The sequence below is a fragment of the Chrysoperla carnea genome, chromosome 4 (genome assembly GCF_905475395.1).
Source record: "Chrysoperla carnea chromosome 4, inChrCarn1.1, whole genome shotgun sequence".
Taxonomy (NCBI): domain Eukaryota; kingdom Metazoa; phylum Arthropoda; class Insecta; order Neuroptera; family Chrysopidae; genus Chrysoperla; species Chrysoperla carnea.
The window spans coordinates 16,780,515-16,803,359 of NC_058340.1; the positions used below are offsets into that span (position 1 = coordinate 16,780,515).

The 22,845-nt window shown below is 26.9% G+C and overlaps 1 protein-coding gene across 3 annotated transcripts in view; it reads left to right on the top strand.

Moving 5' to 3' along the window:
• Positions 1–18,517, top strand: part of LOC123297774 (potassium/sodium hyperpolarization-activated cyclic nucleotide-gated channel 2) — a 444,758-nt gene extending 426,241 nt beyond the window's left edge. For 2 of the 3 annotated variants that reach the window (XM_044879549.1, XM_044879550.1), the window contains exons 6-9: positions 12,497–12,646; positions 14,332–14,550; positions 15,665–15,929; positions 17,832–18,517. In XM_044879549.1, coding sequence (XP_044735484.1) covers positions 12,497–12,646; positions 14,332–14,550; positions 15,665–15,929; positions 17,832–18,451 — 1,254 coding nt within the window. In that variant the 3' untranslated portion in view covers positions 18,452–18,517. Of the gene's footprint in view, positions 1–11,051; positions 11,154–12,496; positions 12,647–14,331; positions 14,551–15,664; positions 15,930–17,831 lie in introns of all 3 variants that reach the window. The other variant, XM_044879548.1, reaches the window with a different exon arrangement.
• Positions 18,518–22,845: the final 4,328 nt, after the last annotated feature.

The following is a 22,845-nucleotide window of genomic DNA, read 5'->3' on the forward strand; positions in this document are numbered from 1 at the left end:
TTAGACTATAATTGAGCATATATCCCTAATTACAAAATCTAAGTTTGTAAATAATCAAAAATAGTGTAACAACACGTGAATTTTAATTTTATTTTCGTGTGTTGAATAGTCTAGATTCTAGAATATATGATTAGTACTTGCGCACTCATTTTGATTTTCTCTGTTAAAAAAAAAAAAACCTTTTATTTAAAATTTGAAAAATAAAATATCACTGATAGGCATCGTATATTTACCATTATACTTACTACCCCCCCTCCTTTTGGAAAATTAGATCTTTGTCTTGGCTTTAATTTTTGGTTTCAGAGCTCACTTCGCTCGTATTTTCGTCTAGATTGTATGAGTAAGGATGTATGGATAATAATTTGTATGAAACGTGGTTGTCATAGCCATTCGAGTTTTATAATTACATTTTTTTCAAATTGGTTCAATTTTTTATGCTGAGTGTGTACATGTGTTGAATATGTGTGAGTAAAAATTAAAACCCATAAAAATGAAAATTAAAAAACACAAAAAAATAGTAGAACCAAACACTGTTACATGCGCACAGATACCGCTGTACCAGCAGCAACCAGGACTTCAGATGGATCCTCCAATTAATCCTACAACTTTTCTGGATAGAACTACACAGGTGTAGTTACTTCATTCTGTTTCTGTTTCTCTCTTTACTTACCTGATATAATTTTTGTTCGTTTTGTTTCTTCTTATTCTTATTATTTTGGATTTTTAAACTTCAAACTGTATAAAAGATTCTTTTTGTCTTCAGTGTATAAATCAATTTTATGATTTCTTTGAATAAAATATACGTAGATAGTGTGGTCATACATCAAACGTTTAAAATCCATTTAGTTGATAATTCAGTGCCCGTTTTTATTTTTCTGTTCAATTTATTACTATTATTTTTGTTTTTGTATTTTGAGGGGATGTAAGAAAATTAATAAAAAATTTAAGATAAAAATAATTTTTAAATAAATAATTCATTTTGAACTGTAGATTCCATTTTTTTTAAATCGTATATTTTGTATTCATACATACTCTTATAAATAAAAAAAAACTGTTGTATGTCATGGAAAAGAAAATATGAAACCATTTCTTAAAAGGTATATTTTTACTTGATATATTAGTATCTACAGAATAATAACTTTCTCTTATATAACTTTCTTTCACGTTAGTTTTTTTTTACTCTTTGAATTATCTAATGAAAAATATTTGAATACTTACACGTCTGTTGAAAATACAGTGCGTCCCAATTAATAGAAAAAGTATATCGTACATTCATTTCTTGAAATTATTTCATTCTTGAATTTACTGAAATTTTAGTTTAAATTTGATTGTCCAATTATTTCACTTCGCAGTTCTGAAATTGATTCTATTGAAACTAACTTTTTCTAAAATTAAATTTTGACAATTTCTTCTAACACTAATATCAGTATATGTTGACCTATTTTTCTTTTATTGCCAAAAGGAATCATTTTCTAGCATTCGTAACAATTATATATATATATATATATATATATATATATATATATATATATATATATATATATATATATATATATATATATATATATATATATATATATTGTTCTGAAATAACACCTGGCTGTTTACCTCACCTCATGAAAAAAACGATAAAAATAAAAATTGGCAGTACATAGTCGGTGTGGTACTGAAGTCGTGTGAATGCAACCCCTGTAGTCCACACAACTTACTTCCCAGAGAGGGAAAAACATTTAAAAAAAAGTCTTGTTAGCCTTCATAGATTATTCCTCAAACATGTACTGCAGCTTATGCTGGAACGATCATCATCTCCATAGATAAATGATGTGTTTTATCCACTTTTCAGATTCTGTTTCTTCAGCTTTTTCTGCTGAAAACCCTTTCAGTTCTTAAATACGCGATTACACGTCGAATAAGCCCTCGTGTTAATGTGATAACTGGTTCGCGAGATAATCGAGGCGAAAGAATCCGAACGACAATAAGAACATACGCACATGCGTACATACACACACAGACAAATATGCAAAACTGAAGAATTTCAAAATCGGCCTCATTCATTAATTTCCTCTGGAAAGTTAATAATGAAACCGTGAAATACTTTCAGTAAGCTACTATATAACTTCAGGCACATGAAGTTGAAAGCTACAAGGGCAACCGAAACGTTTAACTTTTTAACTAAGTTTTTAGTAGTCATGTTTAATGAATGTTTATATCAAAATTTGTCTTTAAAATTGCAATAGAAATACGTACTATCCAAACAGATTAGAAAGGAGCAGCTGCCACTTTTGGCTCCAGGCTAGTTAATAACTCGAAGGAATTCAAGGAAATGCTATCATTTGCCTAAAAATAATTCTGGGCTAAGCGATCCTATTTCGTAAGTTTGCCTGTTTGCGAATCCCTCTTATTTGATTCTGTAATTTACAATTATTATATTCTATTTAGTTAAGGTTATATTGGCTGTCCACGAAGGACACATTTAGGCTATAGAGCCCATTGTGATTCCATATATGATTTCAGAGGCTGAGTACATCTCTTTCATGTATATACCATGCACTTCACCAGCCCATCACAACTATTAATTAATGCCTTAACCAACTGAGCTACCAAGGCGACCTAACCTAACTATATTATATTTAACAACTATAAATATATCCCCCACACTGGGTCGCGACGGTCTTGTGTTTAGATAAAATTCTCTTAATATTGCTGTGTCAGTATTAAACGTTAAAAGAATTATTTAAAGTTTCAGTTTTATTTTTAACTTAAGCTTCCTCGGAATGGTAATCATTATTTTATAATAATCCCACGTTCGATCAGAATTATTATTAATTGGAATGCACTGTATTTATTTAAACTATTTAAAATATATTCTTATTTTTATTCTATATCTTTCGTAATTTTCTTATTCCCCTATCTCAGTTCTTTTATATTTCTCTTTAAGTCTCTATTCTGTGTGAAGTCTTTTAAGTAATATTGATGTTAGAATAATAGGTTCCATCTATATACATAATAAATATACTGATAATAAATCAACTTTTATTTTAATGATTTTGTCATTCAAATATTTTCATTCATTTCAAATCGGATCGTCTTATAAACTATTTTAATTTAATTAAAGAAAATGATTACATTTTTTATAAATATCGTTAGTTTTAAATCTTATATTCAGTTCGAATTACCTAGGAGCTTTGATTTTAACTCCATTCAGTTCAATTAGTTGAAATAATTATTCAAGTTTTTCGATTATTTTCATTCATGATGACTTTGTAACTGGAGGTACTTGATAAATGATGTATAGTTGAGTCAATTTATCTTTAATTTGTAAGGTATTTTAAAAAGGTTCTTACTAAAATCTACATAGACTTTTACTTAAAAGTCTAATACTATGATATTTTCCGTTGAGATCCATCATTTCTCGCCTAAAAATCGACGAATTATATGTCCATGAAATTGGGTAACATATTAGACTTATATGAAACTTTGTAAAAATTTACATCCAAATCGGAGTCAAAAAGAAAGAAGCTAAAATTTGTCTCCTTGGGTCGATAGCAAAAATTTCAATTCTTCACGAAGATTTAAATGAGTTGGTTTAAATAAAATTATGACAGCGTGTCTACTTAAGTTGGTTACATATTGAAAACTTTTTATAAAATAAAATTATTCAGCTATTCACTTTTGACATCGAATGTACAGACTGTCCACAAATTGAAAAAGTTCCATAGGAGTGTTAATGGTGGTTCAGAAATGTAGACCATTCAGAACAAAAGATAAGGGAAGCGGTTCAAGAAATCCCTGTCGAGATATGTAGGAGTGTATGAAAAATTGATGTTTTGTTTTAATTATTTTGTTACATATCGTCAACTCAGCAAATAAGTATGTGAAGTACGATGACTGGCTAATAATACAACATTCCCATCGTTAACAATTCATTCCTAAACAGTTATCTTCAGTTCTTTTTTGCCTCAACGTATCCACCCTCGCATGTTCCAAACATGTAATTGTATGGGACTACATTTCTACATTTCTCAAAAAACATTACTATTCCTATCAAATTTTGTAATTAGTGGACATTCGACGTCAAAAGTGAATAGCTGAATATTAATGTTTTTAAAAGCAGTGATTTTTATAAAGAATAACTTCTTTTCGTAAACCTTATATTAAAAAAGTTTTCGATATGCAGCCAACTTAAGTAGGGACGCTGTATACAATTTAATCATCTTTGACTAAAGAAAGTTGTTTCGTCGATAATTTAATTATCCAAATGCCTTTTGTTATGAATAGGTATCTCTGTGCGGAAATATTGCATCATCAAAAAAGAAGTTGTGAGGTACAATACAAACACGCAAATCTAAAATTTTAGCAAGACCATGAATATGTTAAGCCATTAAAAATACGTTTTCGTAAAATTCTTACTTGATATTATAAATCTACACTTATTTAACGAAAACATCCCTTAAACAAGAGAAACAATAAATTATCATTTTTAACGACACTATAAATTGTTCTTACTGCTCAGAAGATACTGTTCTTTTGAAAAATTCTCAATAAGTCTCTTGTGTGTAATTTTATAAACGACAGACTTTTTTTCAATTTTGTTTTAAAATATTTAGACAATTACAGGCAAAGATATTTTTAAAGTAAAATTATTTTATTGAAATTTGGATATTTAAATTATTTTATTGAAATTTGGACCTCAAGGAATAAACCCAGCCACCCTTCTCTTAGGCTCAATGTAGTATTAATTATTCGCGAAGTAAATAAAAGAATTCCAGCAAACCTACCAACCAGACGAATTATCTTAATTTGTATGCAAAATTTTTCTCTTGTTTTAGTAAAATTTTGTATTCATTATAATTTATAACTACGATCTGAATAATTATTCAACGAATCAACACATGAATTGTGTTAATGTTTTGTTTCATAAAACAATTCATAATAAAAACTCGAAAATTGCATCAATAATGCATGAACTCCACTAGTTTTTCATTTAATGCACAGGCTGATCAAAAGAATTTACATTATTTAATCTATAATTTATTATTTAACTATAAATGTAAATTTTGCTGGATTGGTGCGGCGGTATGTGGGTGCAATCAGACAGACACAAAACACATTCTAAATTATTTTTCGATTACAAAATTCCTTTTCTCTATCCTTTGAAAATTCGTATTCGTTAGTTGTTTTGATACTAAACTAAATAAAAGTAAAGTTGGCTGTTATTACAAATTTAATGATTGCATTGAGTTTCAAGGCAGTATCATAGAAAAAACTGGTAGTTCGATTACACTGTCCATTAAGTCGAATTCATTTGCCATACAGTATTTTTGAACGGTATAAGAAAAAATCATATCTTCTAATCTCTCAATTTTTCAGAAGTTGTAAATGTTTGACAGGAAAAATTTATGGATTTTGATATAAAAAAATTTTATTTACTAAAAATATTAAAATTATTAAAAAAAATACTACAAAAAAACTGAAAAAATTAATGTTTTCATTATCAAAAAGATCATTAAAAAGATGCATACTAAAACTAATTTGTATACCAAAATTTATTTCATAAATTTTTTCTAAAGCTTTGATTCATCTTTTAGAAAATTCGTCAAAATTCTTACTTTTTTTTTCTAAAACTGTAAGGAAAATTTTCAAATTTGTTATAAAAAAAAAAACGAATCTACTCTCCACTAATCAAAAAGCTGAGAATATTTTGCCATAAAATTAGTTTTCAAAAATATACATATCCTGAGATTGCCTGTACATTACCAAATTATCTTTCATATAATAGTATCACTGAAAGTTATTATGTATCACAAAACGTTATTCTTGAATTTTCTTTATCACTTACTCCTCCCATGAATCCCTTTCATGTTAAAAGCTATTCATACGAAAGTGAATTTCAAAGCAATACAATTTCTGAAACTTCCATAAATCAGTAAATAACCGAAGACGTTCGGATTAGAGATCAGAGAATAGTATTTTAGCCAACAAATTCATTGCGTTTATGTGTTAAAATACAAATTTTACCCAAAAATGTACAGTTTTTTCCTATATCTACGTGTATTTAAATTTATTAAAGAAGGGCATATAATCAGTATTGAATAAGTCGTTAGTATGGGAATTTAAATAAAATTGTTTTAAAATCGGAAAAGGATAGAGATAGCTAAAGTTTGAAACTAAGAAATTTCAACCATAAGATGGGTATCTTTAAATTATTCAAATTCGTACCGAAATATCTTTGATATTCGCGTTTTTCTCAAAATGAACTTGTAGGTGCTTTGTCATCATTCTTTATTGTTAACAATTACCGTTTGTACGTTATTGCACAACACTCCAATGTTTAAACACTTGTGTACAATTAAAATTATATCATTTGATGATGCCAGAAAAATCATTAAAATAAAGGTAGATACCTTAATTGCAGTCAGTATATTATATTTTTTATCTCATTTAAGACCATTCATTTATTGCATACAAATTAACACATTAAATTTTTTTATTATTATTATTATTATTACTATTGTAGTGAATGTGAATTTGTTGGTAAAAACGAAAAAAATAAATAAATAAATAAAACGAAGGATTCAGACACAAACAAAATAAATAAAAATATAAAAATTATTATCGGATAATCTCCCTAAGGCTTTTCGAAAATAAATTATAACTGTACGTTGTTGGTAGTATAGGTAATTTATCCAATAAACCATTCAGTGGGTTCTAATAAGTAAAAAGCCAGGGCTAGTATTTGATAGTTATTTCAGAATGGCTTGACAGTTGGTGGACAAGGGTTAAATCTTTGGAACAACTATATATTTTTTTAATTATAGTAAGAAAATTTAAATTTTATAATTTGAAAATTGAAATTATTAACATACTAGATAAACCCAGACACGTTTCGCTATGACTTTGGTCTGATATACATTATTAGAGGAGTAAATAAAAATAATCTAGTAGAACATTTGAAATGTATAAGACTTTCACCCGCTTTTTCAGTTTTCTTTAAAATTCCGTTTCCGTGACTATCTCGGTATCCAACTCTAGATATATTTAAACACTCTTGGGTATAAACGCAATGGTCGACCAAAATTTCAATTCAATCCATCGAGTAGATACTTCTCGAGTTTTTCAGATATAAATATACGGATGGAAGTTTTTATTTATAGGCTGGGCCATTTTAATCGAAACATCTAAATATCTCTTTTTGTAGTTAACCAATAAAAAATAACTTAATCAAAAGTTGCAGAATTTGATGGCGGACATAACATTCTGACATCAGATTTGACCTAGTTATTTTACCCTATTTGTTCGGGTTTCTTTAATAGCCAATTTTGACCCTCAACGGTAAGAAATAGAATAACACTTTAACTTAGAAGGTTGATCTCCATCGTAAACCTTTTTTCTTCAACAAAAATCTTTATTTATAATAAATAATAGTATAGTAAGTTCCAAAAGTTACTGTTGGTTAATTTGCTTTCATCTGTATTTATAGTTTTTCATCTTTTATGCTTTTTCAAGTATTTGTCGTGAACCGGTGTTTTAAATGAGGTGTGCATGTGGAAACTAAAATTTTTACCCCCTGTTTAACAACATTTATAATAAAATCGCTCAATGTGGCTAAACAAGTTTTCACTTCAAAAATTTCTTAGCTCTTTCTTTGAAAGAGAAGCCCCTAGCAATGGTAATTTTCAATTCCCCTTTACGAAATAGCCGAAATGTTTGATTCTTGAAAATAGCTACTCAAATCTGCATCTTTTCTGAAACGACTTTCAAATACTACATCTGGCCCTTAACCTATAAATATTATGATTCTTTCTATTTTTGTTATTTATTTTATTAACCAATCGAAAAGCTTCGTAATTGGATAAAAATGTCGGTTTTTAACCGGATAATCGTTATAGATTGGAATATAGATTATTTATGTTGAAGGACTATTATTTTCTAAAAATATTTTAAATTAAAGTTTCATATTCGAAATATTTGAAGTACAGGCACAAACTCAATTTTTATTTAAAGATCTTTTAACCTTTAAATATTTCAAGTTTAAAGTCTGAGATCATATACAACACGTCAAATGTTGAGTTCGTCTTATGTTTCAACAGCACAAGGGATTAACAGCTTTTCAAACGAACGTGAATTCGAATTCACGTTATAGCTCTATTTTACAGTTAATCACATCAGTAATTTTTACGTTATCAATTAAATTTTAAACTTATAATAACCATATCAAAATAGTATCGGACACTGTTAGTTTTTAAACTTTGTAATTTGTAAGCTTACGAAACATTGATTTCAGTAAATTCAATCGACCTTTTCCTACGATTGAAATCACTAATATGTCTGAATCTTTCAAAAAATGAATAAAAAATTTTTGGATGACACACGTTGCTTATTTTATGTGAGTATTTAGTAATATTATTTGGAAAAAAATAAGTTAATCATTTCAAAAAACAATATTAGATATCAAAATTAAAACAAAAGACCAAATTTTACCGAAAAGAATATAAAAAAACCAAATTTTTAAGTGTGAAACAAAAAATTGATAAAGTCTGTTTTTGTAAAAGCATATTTCTCCTTTAGTTTTTAAAATTATTTTTTTTAGAAATTTTTATTTTTCGATGTGTATAGAAAATAGTTTGTGTCCATAGATACAGGATGGATATAACGATTTGAAATGTTCAAATATCTGGAAAAATTGATGATAGATAAGAAAGTAAAAAACTTTTATCCAATTTTTTTTTTCTAAAAATCTATTTGTCGGTGTTTAAAAAAAATTTAATTTGATTTCCTTCAGCGAAATTCAAGAAAGAATTTTAATGCAACCTATTTTTTTCCTAAAACATCGATTAGTATCTCAAAAATTCATGCTGTTTAACATGATTCAAATAATTTTCGATATACATATTAGAAAAAATTTATGTGTATTGAATATCATACAAAATCGATATTATTTACAACTTCCAAGACTTATAATTTTTCAAATAATTTTCGATATACATATTAGAAAAAATTTATGTGTATTGAATATCATACAAAATCGATATTATTTACAACTTCCAAGACTTATAATATATTTTGATTATTTAATCTAGCAGTCTGAAGATCACTTCGAATGGAATAAAGATTTAATTCAACAAATTTGTAACTTCGTAACGGTGATCAGCTTCTTACATTACTATCCTGAAAAAATCTCAATAACGTGGCATTTTCTGGTCTGACCGCCAGAAATTTATAAGCGATACGAAGGCCATTCTGAAACATGTGTTAAATAACACAATTTCATAGCACATAAAAAATAATTTTGCTAAACAAAAGTTTTGGGTTGAATTGCATTAGACACTAGAGCTAGAAAAACGTTTTTTTAATGTAAGATACTTTAGTTTCTATGACATGATTGAATATTAATTTTTCAAGATATTCAGAGTTTTGCAAACTTGATGTCCATCCCGTATATTGTATAATAAGTAAAATACTAAATAAAATCATCATGAATAATTGTGCATTAAACTATTTTGCATGCAAATAATAATTAATATCTATCAAGAGACCTCTTTATATAAAATAAATAATAATTAAATGCATGTTCTGTTACTGAAAATACAATGTGCATTAGCGCTCAGTGGCTTGCTTTGCAGCTGCAGCATGCAAAAACATTTATTAGGAATTATCTAAATATTTTGTATAAATGACTAAAAATAAATCTTATAAAATAATTTTATTGCTAATTCTAAACAACTTATTTATTATTATATTCTTATAATAAATTGATAACATTTATTTACTTTATAAATAGTCAGGGAAATAAAAGTGAAAAAGAGATCGAAAGCATCAAAGCGAAGCAATATCAATTAACTGACACCAGAATACGTTAATATCCTCCTCTTGATTTGTAGAACTAATATCGTTCTCGTAATTAACAATCATTTTGATATGTTGAAAATAGTTTGACAATATTAACATACAAATTGGCAATATTGGACATATATGCATTAAATTAGAAATATTGTCGACAATTTAATGGCTGAAATTGTATGCTTATCCATAAGGTTTTTGTAATCGCTAATTACGAATCGAAATCAGTGACTTTAAAATTTATTGTATATCATAATAAGTAAAAAATTATTAATTTAATAATTAATCTAGTAACGTGGTCCTCGAAAATTTTCGGTAGTGAGCCGTTCTCTTATATGGAATCCGGAAAAATTTGGATTGCACTCTGATTTCCTTCTTATAATAATTATTCCTTATTTTTTTTATTCTAAAAAGAAAATCATCCATAATAAAAGACAAAATAATTTCATATGACATTTAATACAACGAGGTCCACAAACACCTTGAAAGTTTCTGGTTAAAACGGAAATTTTCGAAAACGGATTTTCGGATATCTATAAATTAGGGATGTGTGAATTTTCGGAGATTCATGAAAGAGAACGCCCAGCTACTGATAATTTTTTAATATGAAAAACTAGTCTTCAAGGCATAGAGAACACATAGAAAGTTAATGGCGATGTAATTAGTAAATGTATAAAGATTTAATTCTTGTTTTCAAATTGACAAAACGTTTTATCAATAAATTAGAAAATCATTTTCAATTTTATTCTAGACAGTTAAAGAAACAAAATATCATACGGTTCAAGTCAATCTCACTTGCTTCACTCTTGTTCTTTCGATTTGCACTTATTACCCCGACTATTATTTCAAATATTTGAAAAATGTTAACATATTATAGAATTAACAATGAATTTTCTTTGTATAGTGTACCCTTCTTTTTTTGTACTTTGTGTTTTATATCTATTTAACTTTAATTAACCTGTAGATAACATAACATTTTTTAATTATATAGTAATTAATCAAAACAATTAGTAAAATTAATTATTCATATAACATATATATTAACAATTAATTTATTAATGATATAAATTTATATTTTTAGATTAATACAATAAAATTAGAATTAATTTTTAATAAAAAAAAAAAAATTAATAAAAATGTGATTGCTTTGCTATTTTTCTATCCTATTCTCTTTCTCTACTCTATCTTGTGTTTCTCGCTTTGTTTTCTAGATCTTGCAGAATCTTCAAAAAAAGCGTACGGAGAGAAGGGGGCGCCTCAGCTCTGAAACCAACAAAAAGAAGTCATACACCAAAAGCAATCTGATTTTTAAGGTAACCCGCCGTTGCCTGGCTTCTCTGATGCGCATGCGCTCTGTATTCAAAATTTTTTACATACAAATTTGGTGCGTCCACAAGTGCGTCCAATTAAGTTTTAAGTTTTCAAAATATTCAATAAATTTGACAAAAGAAAACGCCAATTACACTCTCAGTTCTCTTAATATATTTACGTTCGTGCATGTTCATAAATCGCATATATTATTTGATCGAGGGGGAGGGGGCGCATCCCTTCTTCTAGGCGTTCGCTCGCTAGCTTAAGCTTAAAAAATCAGATGCTATCAATTTTTTTTATTATCATGCATTCAATATTTAAAAAGCATAAAATAAAAAATAATAATCTCTTATAAAAAACAAAAATGCTTTTTAGATATTTTTTCAAAGGTACAAATATCAGCTAAAAATATGTCTATGCAATTATTTGTACTTTTAAATGAGCTTTTATTTTAAATGCTTTTATCAATGCTTTGTTTTAATTAATTTTTATTGGCATGCTTTCTTTTAATTTTTAAACGTAATTGGGGTTTAAATTCTAAATTTTTAGTGAATAATCTTTTATTTTTATTTTAGAAAATATAAAAATTAAGTACTTAGGAAAGTAAAAACGTTTTGAATTGCATTTCAACGTTTAGCTTATTTTCGTAGCGACTATTTTTTTTTCGAAAATTTTATTTCTTGAATCAAATACGCATGTTTTGATTTTTTTCATTCAAAATTTTGTTTTATTTTTTCAAAATTCAATATCATTGGCACAATCTCGAAATACTAGAACACACAATCATAAAATCGTGAAAATCTATTACAAAAAAAAGAATATATTCCATTCTACATTGTTTTAAAATGAAATAAATAAACATTTGTTATTAAAAAAATGATTTATTGATAAAATAAAAACTCATTAAGATACATTTTTAAATAGAATTTTTGTCACAAAAAACATCCATCCATTTTTAAACACCTTTCTTTGTTTTTTTCTCTTTTAAAAATAATTTTTTTCCATATCTTTTTCTTGTTAACTAGAAAAAATAAAAGTTGTAGTAAATTTATTTAGATTATTCGAAGAAAAGTTATATTGAAAATTTGTATTGCTTATAATCTAACAAATTAAAGCTTTAACAAACATACGGATTGCTTATTTTGCATTTTATTTTGCAGGTTTTATAATATTTTTTTTTTTTAATTTGTTTATTCATTAATTTTTTGTAGGTTTTGTCTGCAGAGTAAAAAAGGAGGCTTTTCTACTATAATTTTTAATAGTTTTGTTAATTAATATTGTAATAAAATATTAATTGAAAAAATAAAATGTTGATATTGTCTGACTTAAGCCTTTCTTGTTACAGTTCCTGAACATGGCTAGTGTTTTTATGAGAATTTTCAATTTAATTTGTATGATGCTTCTAATTGGACATTGGTCTGGTTGTCTGCAGTTTTTGGTACCAATGTTACAAGGTTTTCCATCAAATTCATGGGTAGCCATCAATGAACTTCAGGTAATAATTCTATTGAGCTTTATTTAAAAGCACCTTCAATTGGTTTTAATTTGAATAAAGAAATAAAAGAATGATTATAATAAAACGGTAAATAACCTTGTCTAAACTAAGTCTTGTAAAATTACCTTCGTGAAACTATCCTTAAAAGTAAATTTGTAAATTTTAGAGATGCAAACAGTTTTCTCACAATTTTCGCAGGTTTAATTTTTGGAATATCGTAAGTATCCCTAAAAGCGCAGACAACATACTTCTGAATGCGTACTGCTTGTAAATGATATGTTTCTGTGCAACAGTACGCAGTATTTTAAAGGAGAAAAACAAAACCTCGGGACAAATTTTCAAAAACTTGAATATAGCTGTTGTTGTTAATACACACTTATCAAACATTTTATACAAAAAAATTTGTAAAGCAACGTCTCTTTCTCAGTCAACACTTATTTTTTCAGTGTCCATTAGTTTCTATTAAATCCATTTAAGCAAAAGTATATTACAACGTTTGTGCTGTGTTAAGGTGTGTCAGGGCTTAAAATCAGTCAGCCTCATGTCGTTAACTATTTTTTGTTTTAATTCCAGACCGCCAAGACTTCAAGAGTAAATCTGAGAATATTTTATAATTTCAGAAATAACTTTTAAAATAAATAGGCATTTAGATTCGTATATTCATAGTAAGACAAAAATTAAAATCATGAATTCTATATATACTTTAGAGAGATAGACATTCCTCTCTGGCCCTATAGATTTTTAATCTGTAAAAAATGTATAAATCGCATATCATTTACGATGTTCATGATTCAATCTTTGTTTAATCTTTAATATTTCAATAAATAAACCATAAATCAATAGAGAAGTCTACAATGTCCCATCTTGCTTCTCCTAATCACTATTTTTCTAATGGTACGAGAGCTGGTAACATTTTTGAGAGTTAGTGACGTAAGCGATTACGGTATCTAACGCCAAATGCTTTCTATAATTATACAATAAAATTATTTCATCTGAAATCGTTATAAAAAAGTAAAACCGTTATTACAGCCGGAGGACCTCTAAGATAAAAAAGTTTTACTTTTTAGAGCGTTATTTTGTATTTCGTCGGGGTTTTAGTTTTTTGATTTTTTTTATGTTTAAATTATTATGGGGTTATAATTTCGTGATAAAGCACAAAAATATATTTGAAAAGTGCTACACCGACTTAATTTAATACCCAACACAGTATCATTAAATTAAAATTTGTTTTTAGTTCATGACTTAATGAAGTTACGTGGAAATAGATTAAAAACATACATACCGGTCAAACACATAACTATACAAAAATTGTAGTCATAGTAAATGACTGAATAATTTTTTTTTTCAATTATTAAACTAATGCTTAACGCGGTGATAGCAGGCTATTATAATTTATGCTGTTCAAAGGACATTAAACTGATTTTAAAATAAGCCATTTTCGGAAAGGAATACTAGTAAACGCAGTAAATCGCGCTTGAGTGCCAGGCATATTTCATCCCAATCTAATTTAAATAAGAAAAGAAATATCCAAAATGCAGTCATCTTGAAATCAACTTTTTCGAGACATTGATTAATACCATAATAGCAGAAATGATTTAGTTTTCCAATTTCTAACGAATCACAAATTAAATTTTAATATTGTACATTTATGTTATAAGTAGTATTAATCTAATTGTTGTTTATAGGAGGCATTTTGGCTTGAACAATATTCATGGGCATTGTTTAAAGCGATGTCACATATGTTATGTATTGGTTATGGTAGATTTCCACCACAGTCATTAACTGATATGTGGCTTACAATGCTGTCTATGATCTCTGGAGCGACATGTTATGCTTTGTTCCTTGGTCATGCAACGAATTTAATTCAAAGTTTAGATTCATCTCGAAGACAATATAGAGAAAAGGTAAGATGATTATTTATGAATTATTGGTTGATAATATTATTGCGATATAATCAGAATTATTTATCCAGCTTTCATTTTAAAATAACCCTGTAACGGTAACATGGGGAATTGCTGATTATTTATTCAAATGATAGCAAAACTCGGCGACAGATAGTTTCTAAGATAAACGGGTGTTTAAAAAGTCAAAATTGCCGATTTTTGAATAAAATTTATTCTTCCTTTCTTATTCTTTTTTGATGTAACTGACTGACTCTATGCTTAATATATTCTAATTTTGTTTTCGACGTCGTTGAATTTCCATATTATCGCAAAAAACGGAAAACTTTAATTCAAGTATCATTTTCACTAAGCTCTTTTCTATATACGCCAGTCAAATTCTACATTAAAAACGCAAAAAGCGATGTTAAGCTGCTTTTTTGTATGTTATTTGGACCTCTTAGGGGAGTGTCCACCCAATCGCTAAATGAACCCGCTTTTTTTTCTTTCGGTTCAAGATTGTCATACGTAGTTATCAAGTTTCATCGAATTTTGAAATTAAACTTTTTTTATTATGGATATTTTAAAGGATGCATTTAGAAAATTGGATACTTTTATATAAATTACGTCTAGTAGTTTTAATCTCAAAATACAAAAATTGGGTCATTTTGGCGATCAAAGGAATAATTTCTAAATTATCATCTAAAATTTTATACAAAAAACAGCGTTACGGAGCAATTTTGATCGGTATCCCAGAACATCGTCGTTCTATCGCCAAAATTAACTTATATTTTCTAGTTTTTTTAAGTAAACTGAAAAATACGATAAAAATAAGACAAACAAGTATAAAACTATAAATTATTAAAAATTGCTCATGATAGGTTCATATGGACCCCTCTAAATAGTTTATATATCCGCGATTGTATTAAAAAATATAAAAATTCCAGCTTTCAAAAAATAAACAAAAAATGTATTTTCTTGGGAGCTACCTTAACCGGAGCAAAAAATAAAAAAATAAATAAAATGTATATATAAAACGATTTAATATATTTATTGAAAGCGAAGCAGTAAGAAGAAGTATATAATAATTTTTAATACAGTTATATATTTTTATTTGTATTTTATTCTTTCTATATAGGTAAAACAAGTTGAAGAATATATGGCATATAGAAAATTACCAAGAGAAATGCGACAAAGAATCACAGAATACTTTGAACATCGATATCAAGGGAAATTCTTTGATGAGGAATGTATCCTTGGGGAATTATCAGAGAAACTACGAGAAGATGTTATCAACTATAACTGTAGATCGCTCGTTGCATCCGTTCCATTTTTTGCTAACGCTGATTCAAACTTTGTGTCTGACGTAGTAACAAAATTACGTTATGAAGTTTTTCAACCAGGTATATTATCTTATAGTATTTGTTTATTTATATTTTATGTACAAGGTATCTCTTCTTGATACGTAAAAAAGTAATGTGAAATATTTAACAATCTAATAATCTGTCAGCAATCTCGTTGTGATCGCCTTGCTCACGCTCAATTAAAAAAATAATAACTTTTATTTTTCAAATAGTAAATGTGGTTGAAACTTTTTATATCTTTATTTAATTTTTGTTTTTCAGATTTAAAAAAAAATCTATCTTCAGTTTTTTTTAAAATATATTTTTCAGAAATTGTGAGAATATCTCTCATCGCGAGAGTAAAGGTGTAAGCAAAAATAATATTAACTTTTCGAACCTGTTCGTGTATTTTCGTTAGTTTACTATAAGTCGTACTAGGTAAATTAAAGACACTTGTGATAGAAATATGGTGAAATTAGTAAAATGAATTTAATTATTTAGATTATTACTCTGCTCTTATATTTTCACTCCGAAACATCATTCAATAATCAACTAATCAAACTACGTTTTAATCAGTATAGTGTATTCAAAAATAAATGTATATAAAAATGTAATTTTTCATAGCTAAAGAATATTTAACGCATGTGCAGAAGGCGTAAGTTAATCTCCCATCACACGACTTAAGATTACCGAACGGTTGGCGAATGCTGATGGGTTATTTATGTTTGCAACTAAAAATAATCGCCAAAATTTATTTTTGGTTTGACAGTTCAATCGATAATTTTTTTTATTTTCTTTGTAAACCACAAATATCCCATGTAACAAACTGTATTCCATAGTCTTCTTTAGTTTTTTTCCAAATACTTTTTTTTTTGTATATGAACGAACATATCTACATCTCAAAGTCATCGAATTCATTGTAACAAAAAAACTATTACGGATTCTATGATTATTTATTTTCGTTCACTGATAAATTCAAAAATATTAATCCATATTTGGAAAATTTTTTGAAGTTAACGATACACGAAAATTGTCAAATTTTGTCAGTTATACGTATCACACTAATATTTTCTTTAATATCGCTGTCACAAGTTTTACTAATTTAACCAACTGACATAAACACAATGGATGATTTATATTAGAGATTATGCCAGTATAATGGTAGGACATATTATGCATTCAATTTTTACTAGATGGTTATCGGTGGCAGCTGGTTCTGAGAAATAATAAACATTCGTTGTAAGTGTGGTTGCCTCAGATATATTCAGCATGATCGTGAGAACTTCGGAACCCTCGGTGTTGCCATTTTCAAACATCCAACAAAAATTAAATATGCCAAATAATAATAAATTGGTAGTACATAGTCGGTGTGGTACTGAAGTCGTGTGAGTGCGACCCCTGTAGTCCACACGTCCAACTTCTCAAAAAGGGAAAAAAATATTAAAAAAAGGCCTTGTTAGCCTTCATAGATTATTCTTCGAACATGTACTTCAGCTTATGCTGGAACGATCATTATCTCTACAGATTAATGACGTGTTTTATCCACTTTTCACATTCTGTTTATTCAGTTTTTTTATTACCATTAAAAAACTGCTCAACTAATTCTGCTAAAAACGCTTTCAGTTCTTAAATACGCGATTACGCGTCGCATAAGCTCAGTCATGTGACTTATTTCGTAACTGGTTCGCGAGATAATCGCGGCGAAAGAATCCGAACGAACATTGAAAATGTTTGATTCGGATATTGCGGCCTTGAAACCGCGGAAATATGTCAAAATCGGCCACATTACATTAACATCTTCTGGGAATATTTAAACATAATTTGCCAGACAAATTACAGCGAATTTGATACATAATATTTTTTTACGCTATTCACCCTATAGTTTTGCATTTCATTTAAATATTAGTCGTTGATAGGAAAGAATCAACTTATATACATGAATTTTGTTTGATATGCTTTCAGGTGATATTATAATTAAAGAAGGTACAATTGGTTCAAAAATGTACTTCATCCAAGAAGGTATTGTTGATATTGTAATGGCAAATGGTGAAGTTGCGACAAGTTTAAGTGATGGTTCATATTTTGGTGAAATATGTTTATTAACAAATGCCCGTCGTGTGGCAAGTGTACGTGCCGAAACCTATTGTAATTTATTTTCATTATCAGTGGATCATTTTAATGCTGTATTGGATCAATATCCATTAATGCGACGTACAATGGAAAGTGTCGCAGCTGAACGTTTAAATAAAATAGGAAAAAATCCAAATTTAGTTGCACATCGTGAAGAAGATTTAGGTAGTGAAAGTAAAACAATAAATGCAGTTGTAAATGCATTAGCAGCCGAAGCAGATCATGTCAATATGTCTGATGAATCTGTTGCACATTTAAATTGCAGCAGTGAACGAAGTTTACACGATTTAGGTCGAACATTAACACGTATGACTTTACCACGACCAAAATCGGAGAATAATTTTGCATCACAACAAGAGATACCATTAAATCGTACAAATGGTTCTGATTCAAACGGTCGACCGATGTTCCACAAGTCTGATACATTTCATAAAGAAACGGTGTTTCAATGACGACACTCGATCTATTAGTAATTGTGCACAAATTCATTAATTCGCTTGATTGATCGCCATTTTATTATAGAGAATTTTTTTTTTTTTTTTAAGAATTTATTATAGATTTTTTTTTTGGAAAATTTAATTATTTTTCCAATGTTTTTTTTTTTTTAATTAAATAATAACATTACCAATAGGTATTGATAATTGTTAAAAATGTGATAATTCAACATTTTATTTTAGATTTTTATTTTATTTTTTCCTATTTATTTCGAGTGTATCCGAAATTTGTTTTCTCATCTTGAAAGAAGTGATCCTACTAGCCAAAAAGATCTGAACTTGTGAATTTAATATTCAAGACTGGAAACAAAATACCAATATGTGAAAATTTTGATATTAATTAATCAATTGATTCTTGAAAGTTTGAGGAAGTGATTTTTTGATACATTCTGTTACAAATGAATTCTCTTTTATAGTGTTATCAAGCAACAAGCAATCTAATTTAAAAACAACGTCTTTGTGTACAGTGATATAATATTTAATGAAAACAAAATGGACCTCTTTTCAGTTTTCCCATATCCAAGTTAGTCTTCTTTACTAATATATAATATAAAAAGAAGAAAATCTTAATCTTTCAATTTGTATATAGTTTTAAAACAAAAACAAAAAAACAAACAATAAAAAAATGCACTTATTCAATTTCTCAAAAAAAAATTAATTGCTAGGAATAATTTTTTACTCATACACTGGTATTAAGTATAATATAATTATCAAAAAAATTAAAAATATTTAGTATACATTAATAAATATATATAATATATTGGTGATATTGACACCATTGCGATTGCGTCAAATTCGAAGCTCTTGTCAAACATGTAAATTCATACTAAGACATGCTTTTTCGTGCCATATATTTTTATAGTTAAATTCATCATTTATTTTTATTATATTCTTTTAAATTCAATTTTTTTTGTATACTTAGTTTTTAATTTATATTTATTTGTATATATTTAATAATATTTAAGTAATATTAACTTATTTTTTATGTTTGTAACCTAAATATATGTATACCTAATTCGACAAAGCGATTACATAGAAAATGACTTACATTAAAAATAGTATTTGCTATCAGAATCAATGATATCTATTTTCCGAAAAGATCAAATCTTGTATTCTATGAATTCATTAGCAGTTTTTCTCTGAAGATTAAAAAAGGTCCGCTAGATGGCAATACTAGCCGGTAGGTACATATGTTTGATTTGAATTTTCCTATATTTGACGTTTTGAATTTATGAAATGTTTAGTAAACAAATAAAAGTATGTTTTATTTTAATTTTTTCAATTTTTAAGTCGGTTCTTTGTTTTACCTTTTCTTGCTTGTATCGATTGCCAGAAGTGCAATTCGCAAAAGCACAATGTTTAGTAAAAAATAATAATTTATTTGATAATACTTTTTTTCCGTTTATTAACTTATTTATTTCAGTGGTAAAACATGGGTTAACAATAGGTACTGCCATAAGAAAATCAAACCACAATTATGTACCTACCCACAAGTGCTACCATCTAACGGATCTTTTTTGAGCCTTCAGAGGAAAAAGGCTAATAATATCAGTTGGATACAGGCGAAAGCTGGTGCCAGAGGTGTTAAATTTAACAACTAAATATTGTATTGTGTTTTGCAACAGTATATTATTATGACATGCAATATATACCTACATGTTCTATTTTCAATCGAGCTTCACAACTTGTATCACTTATATAATAAGTATTATTTCTAAAAGTCATACAGTATTTACTGAGTTTCTAAATTTGGTACATCTAGCGCAAGCTCTGTTCTGCACCAAATGAATAGTTGAAGAATTTCGAATTGTTAATTATGTAAGGCTTAAACGGTAATCGCTTTGTCTGTTAGATTTTGTCAATTAAAACTAAAATATAAATACGATTTTTATATTAAAAAATTTAATTTTCTTTTTTAAAATTGATTTATTGAGTAGATATTTACTGAGTTAAGGGATAGTACCTTATTATTTTTTTTTTTTTTTAGTAAAAGGATAAAGTGATAATATATCAGTCTTTTTTACTCTTAAAATTAGTTGAAAAGTAGCTGCTTTTTCGATAAAGTAAGCGAAAAATAAATGTCAAATTTGTACAAAAGCTGCATGTACAGGATATTCCTAACGTAAAAAATAACCCTTCTGTTTATAGTATCTAAAAATACGTTTTTGCATTTTCAAATTAAATTCAAATTTACAAATTTACGAAAACAATGTGTCAGCTGTCTTGAATGACATCATGATTTGGCATACAAACATTTTTGTGTATGCTAGTTTAAGCAGTTGAATCAACTAACCTGCTTCGTTCTATAAAAATTTTATGTTGCTTACATTGCTTTTGTCATGGCGTGGCGTAATACTTTCAATACTTTCTGATTGATGTTTGCTGTCACGTGATTGAATTCTTAATTTTACTAAAATTATTTCATAAAAATAATAATAATCCTTATTTTTATGAAAAATAATTTTGTGTTTGTGTGTCTACACATCATGATGAAAGTTTCTTAATGACTCAATTTCTTGTGCTTTAATTATATTTAGCACTGTTAACATCAGAATACTTATTCAAATATTACGACTATAAATTTTGTTGTTTCAAGCGAATGAATAATTCCAAAATTCCAAAATACTAATAATTCCAAAAATACAACGAAAATGTTTATTACAGAGTTATTTTTCAGCTTTATATTTATTGTGTAGCTTCAAAAAAAAAAAACCGCGCACGCGTATAATTAAACCCGAACAAATTTTTTTTATTGTATCCTGGCCAAGTTTTTTTTTTTTTTTAACATACAAAAAGTTCAAATATATGTTTTAATTTTAAGTATGATGTCTTAGTATGAAATTTTACAAATTGAAAACAAAATGTGATTAGAAAACTTGCTGGGATATGGAGTTACTTGCTTCGCTGTGTCTTGTTTATAAGCAATATTTATATATAAAACAAAACAAAAAAATATAAATATATCATTAAATATAAAATGGCGCCAGTAACATAAACAAAAAAAGCTGAAAATTTAAATATTAGTTTTTTAATTTAAACATATAAATCGCCGTCGTTTGTAATTAAAAAAAACTCGATTGATTAAAATAAAAATGTGATATTGGACACATTCTGTTAAAAAAATAAAAAAATTAAATTAAAAAAAAAGAGCTGTAGGAAAAAAATTTAAAATATTTAAAAAAATTTGTGCAATATTTAGGAGAAAAAAAAAAGAACTTATTTAAGATTAGCTTAAAAATCCGTAGGTGCTCAAGTTACATACTAAACAATTATTTAAATGAAGCTAATTTGCATATAAGGAGCAAAAAATTATAAAATTTTACACCAAAAAAAAAAAAATTTCTTGAATATTTTTTTATCTTTGTATAATTTTGGATATGAAAGTAAACAACACACAAAATGTTTCTTCCGAAATATTCCAAAAACATCTACCTACCTCCATATATACTGCTCCACACATGATTGGTACTATAAATTTTCAAATTGTTATCTTATTATATTGTTACCTATTTTATTCAAACAAACAAAAAAAGGAATTTCAAGTATCCAAAATTATTCGAAAGTTATTTTATTTTTGAAATATTTTTTAGTAAATAAGTAGACAAATTGTATTTTACTATATAGAAAGAGTCTGTATTTATCAAATTTAGTGGCCTAAATGTATCACAAACAAAATATTGTAAAATATTAACTAATTAATAATTAAAAACTAGTGTCAGTGACCGACTAAAGGGTCTTCAAACTTTAATAATGTATTTAAGAATATATTTAAATTAATATAGAAAAAAAAACCAACATTAAGAAAATTAAGAAGAATAATTGTAGTTTAATATAATAAAAATATACTTCTAGAAATTATATCGATTAGAATTTAATTTTCTAACATTCAAAAAATTATACAAACAAACAAAAAATTAACAAAATTTACCATCATCTAAATAATGTTACTCTTGCCTTCTCTGTTTAATTTACGTTCCAAGGAAAATACATTTAGAAAATTAAATTTTAATGATGAAACTTGTTAAAAATTTCGAACATTTTATTTTAAATGTGAAGTTAAATATTTGTGAGTAAATGCTAGCTGTGATCAAAAAAGTCAATAGCCTATGCTATTTCTATTAAAAAAAAAAAAAAAAAATCATTTAAAAAAAAAGGGAAAATTATGTAAAAATAAAATCATTTTCGAAAGAAAATAATATTCATCCATCTAATATTAATAATTCTTTAAAAATTAACAAACATTTATTTCATTTAAACAAAAAAATAAATAAGTTAAATAAATAAATAATTTTTTTAAATGTTAAATAAAATAAATGGAATTAATTATTTAAAAAAAATGTCATCATTATAAA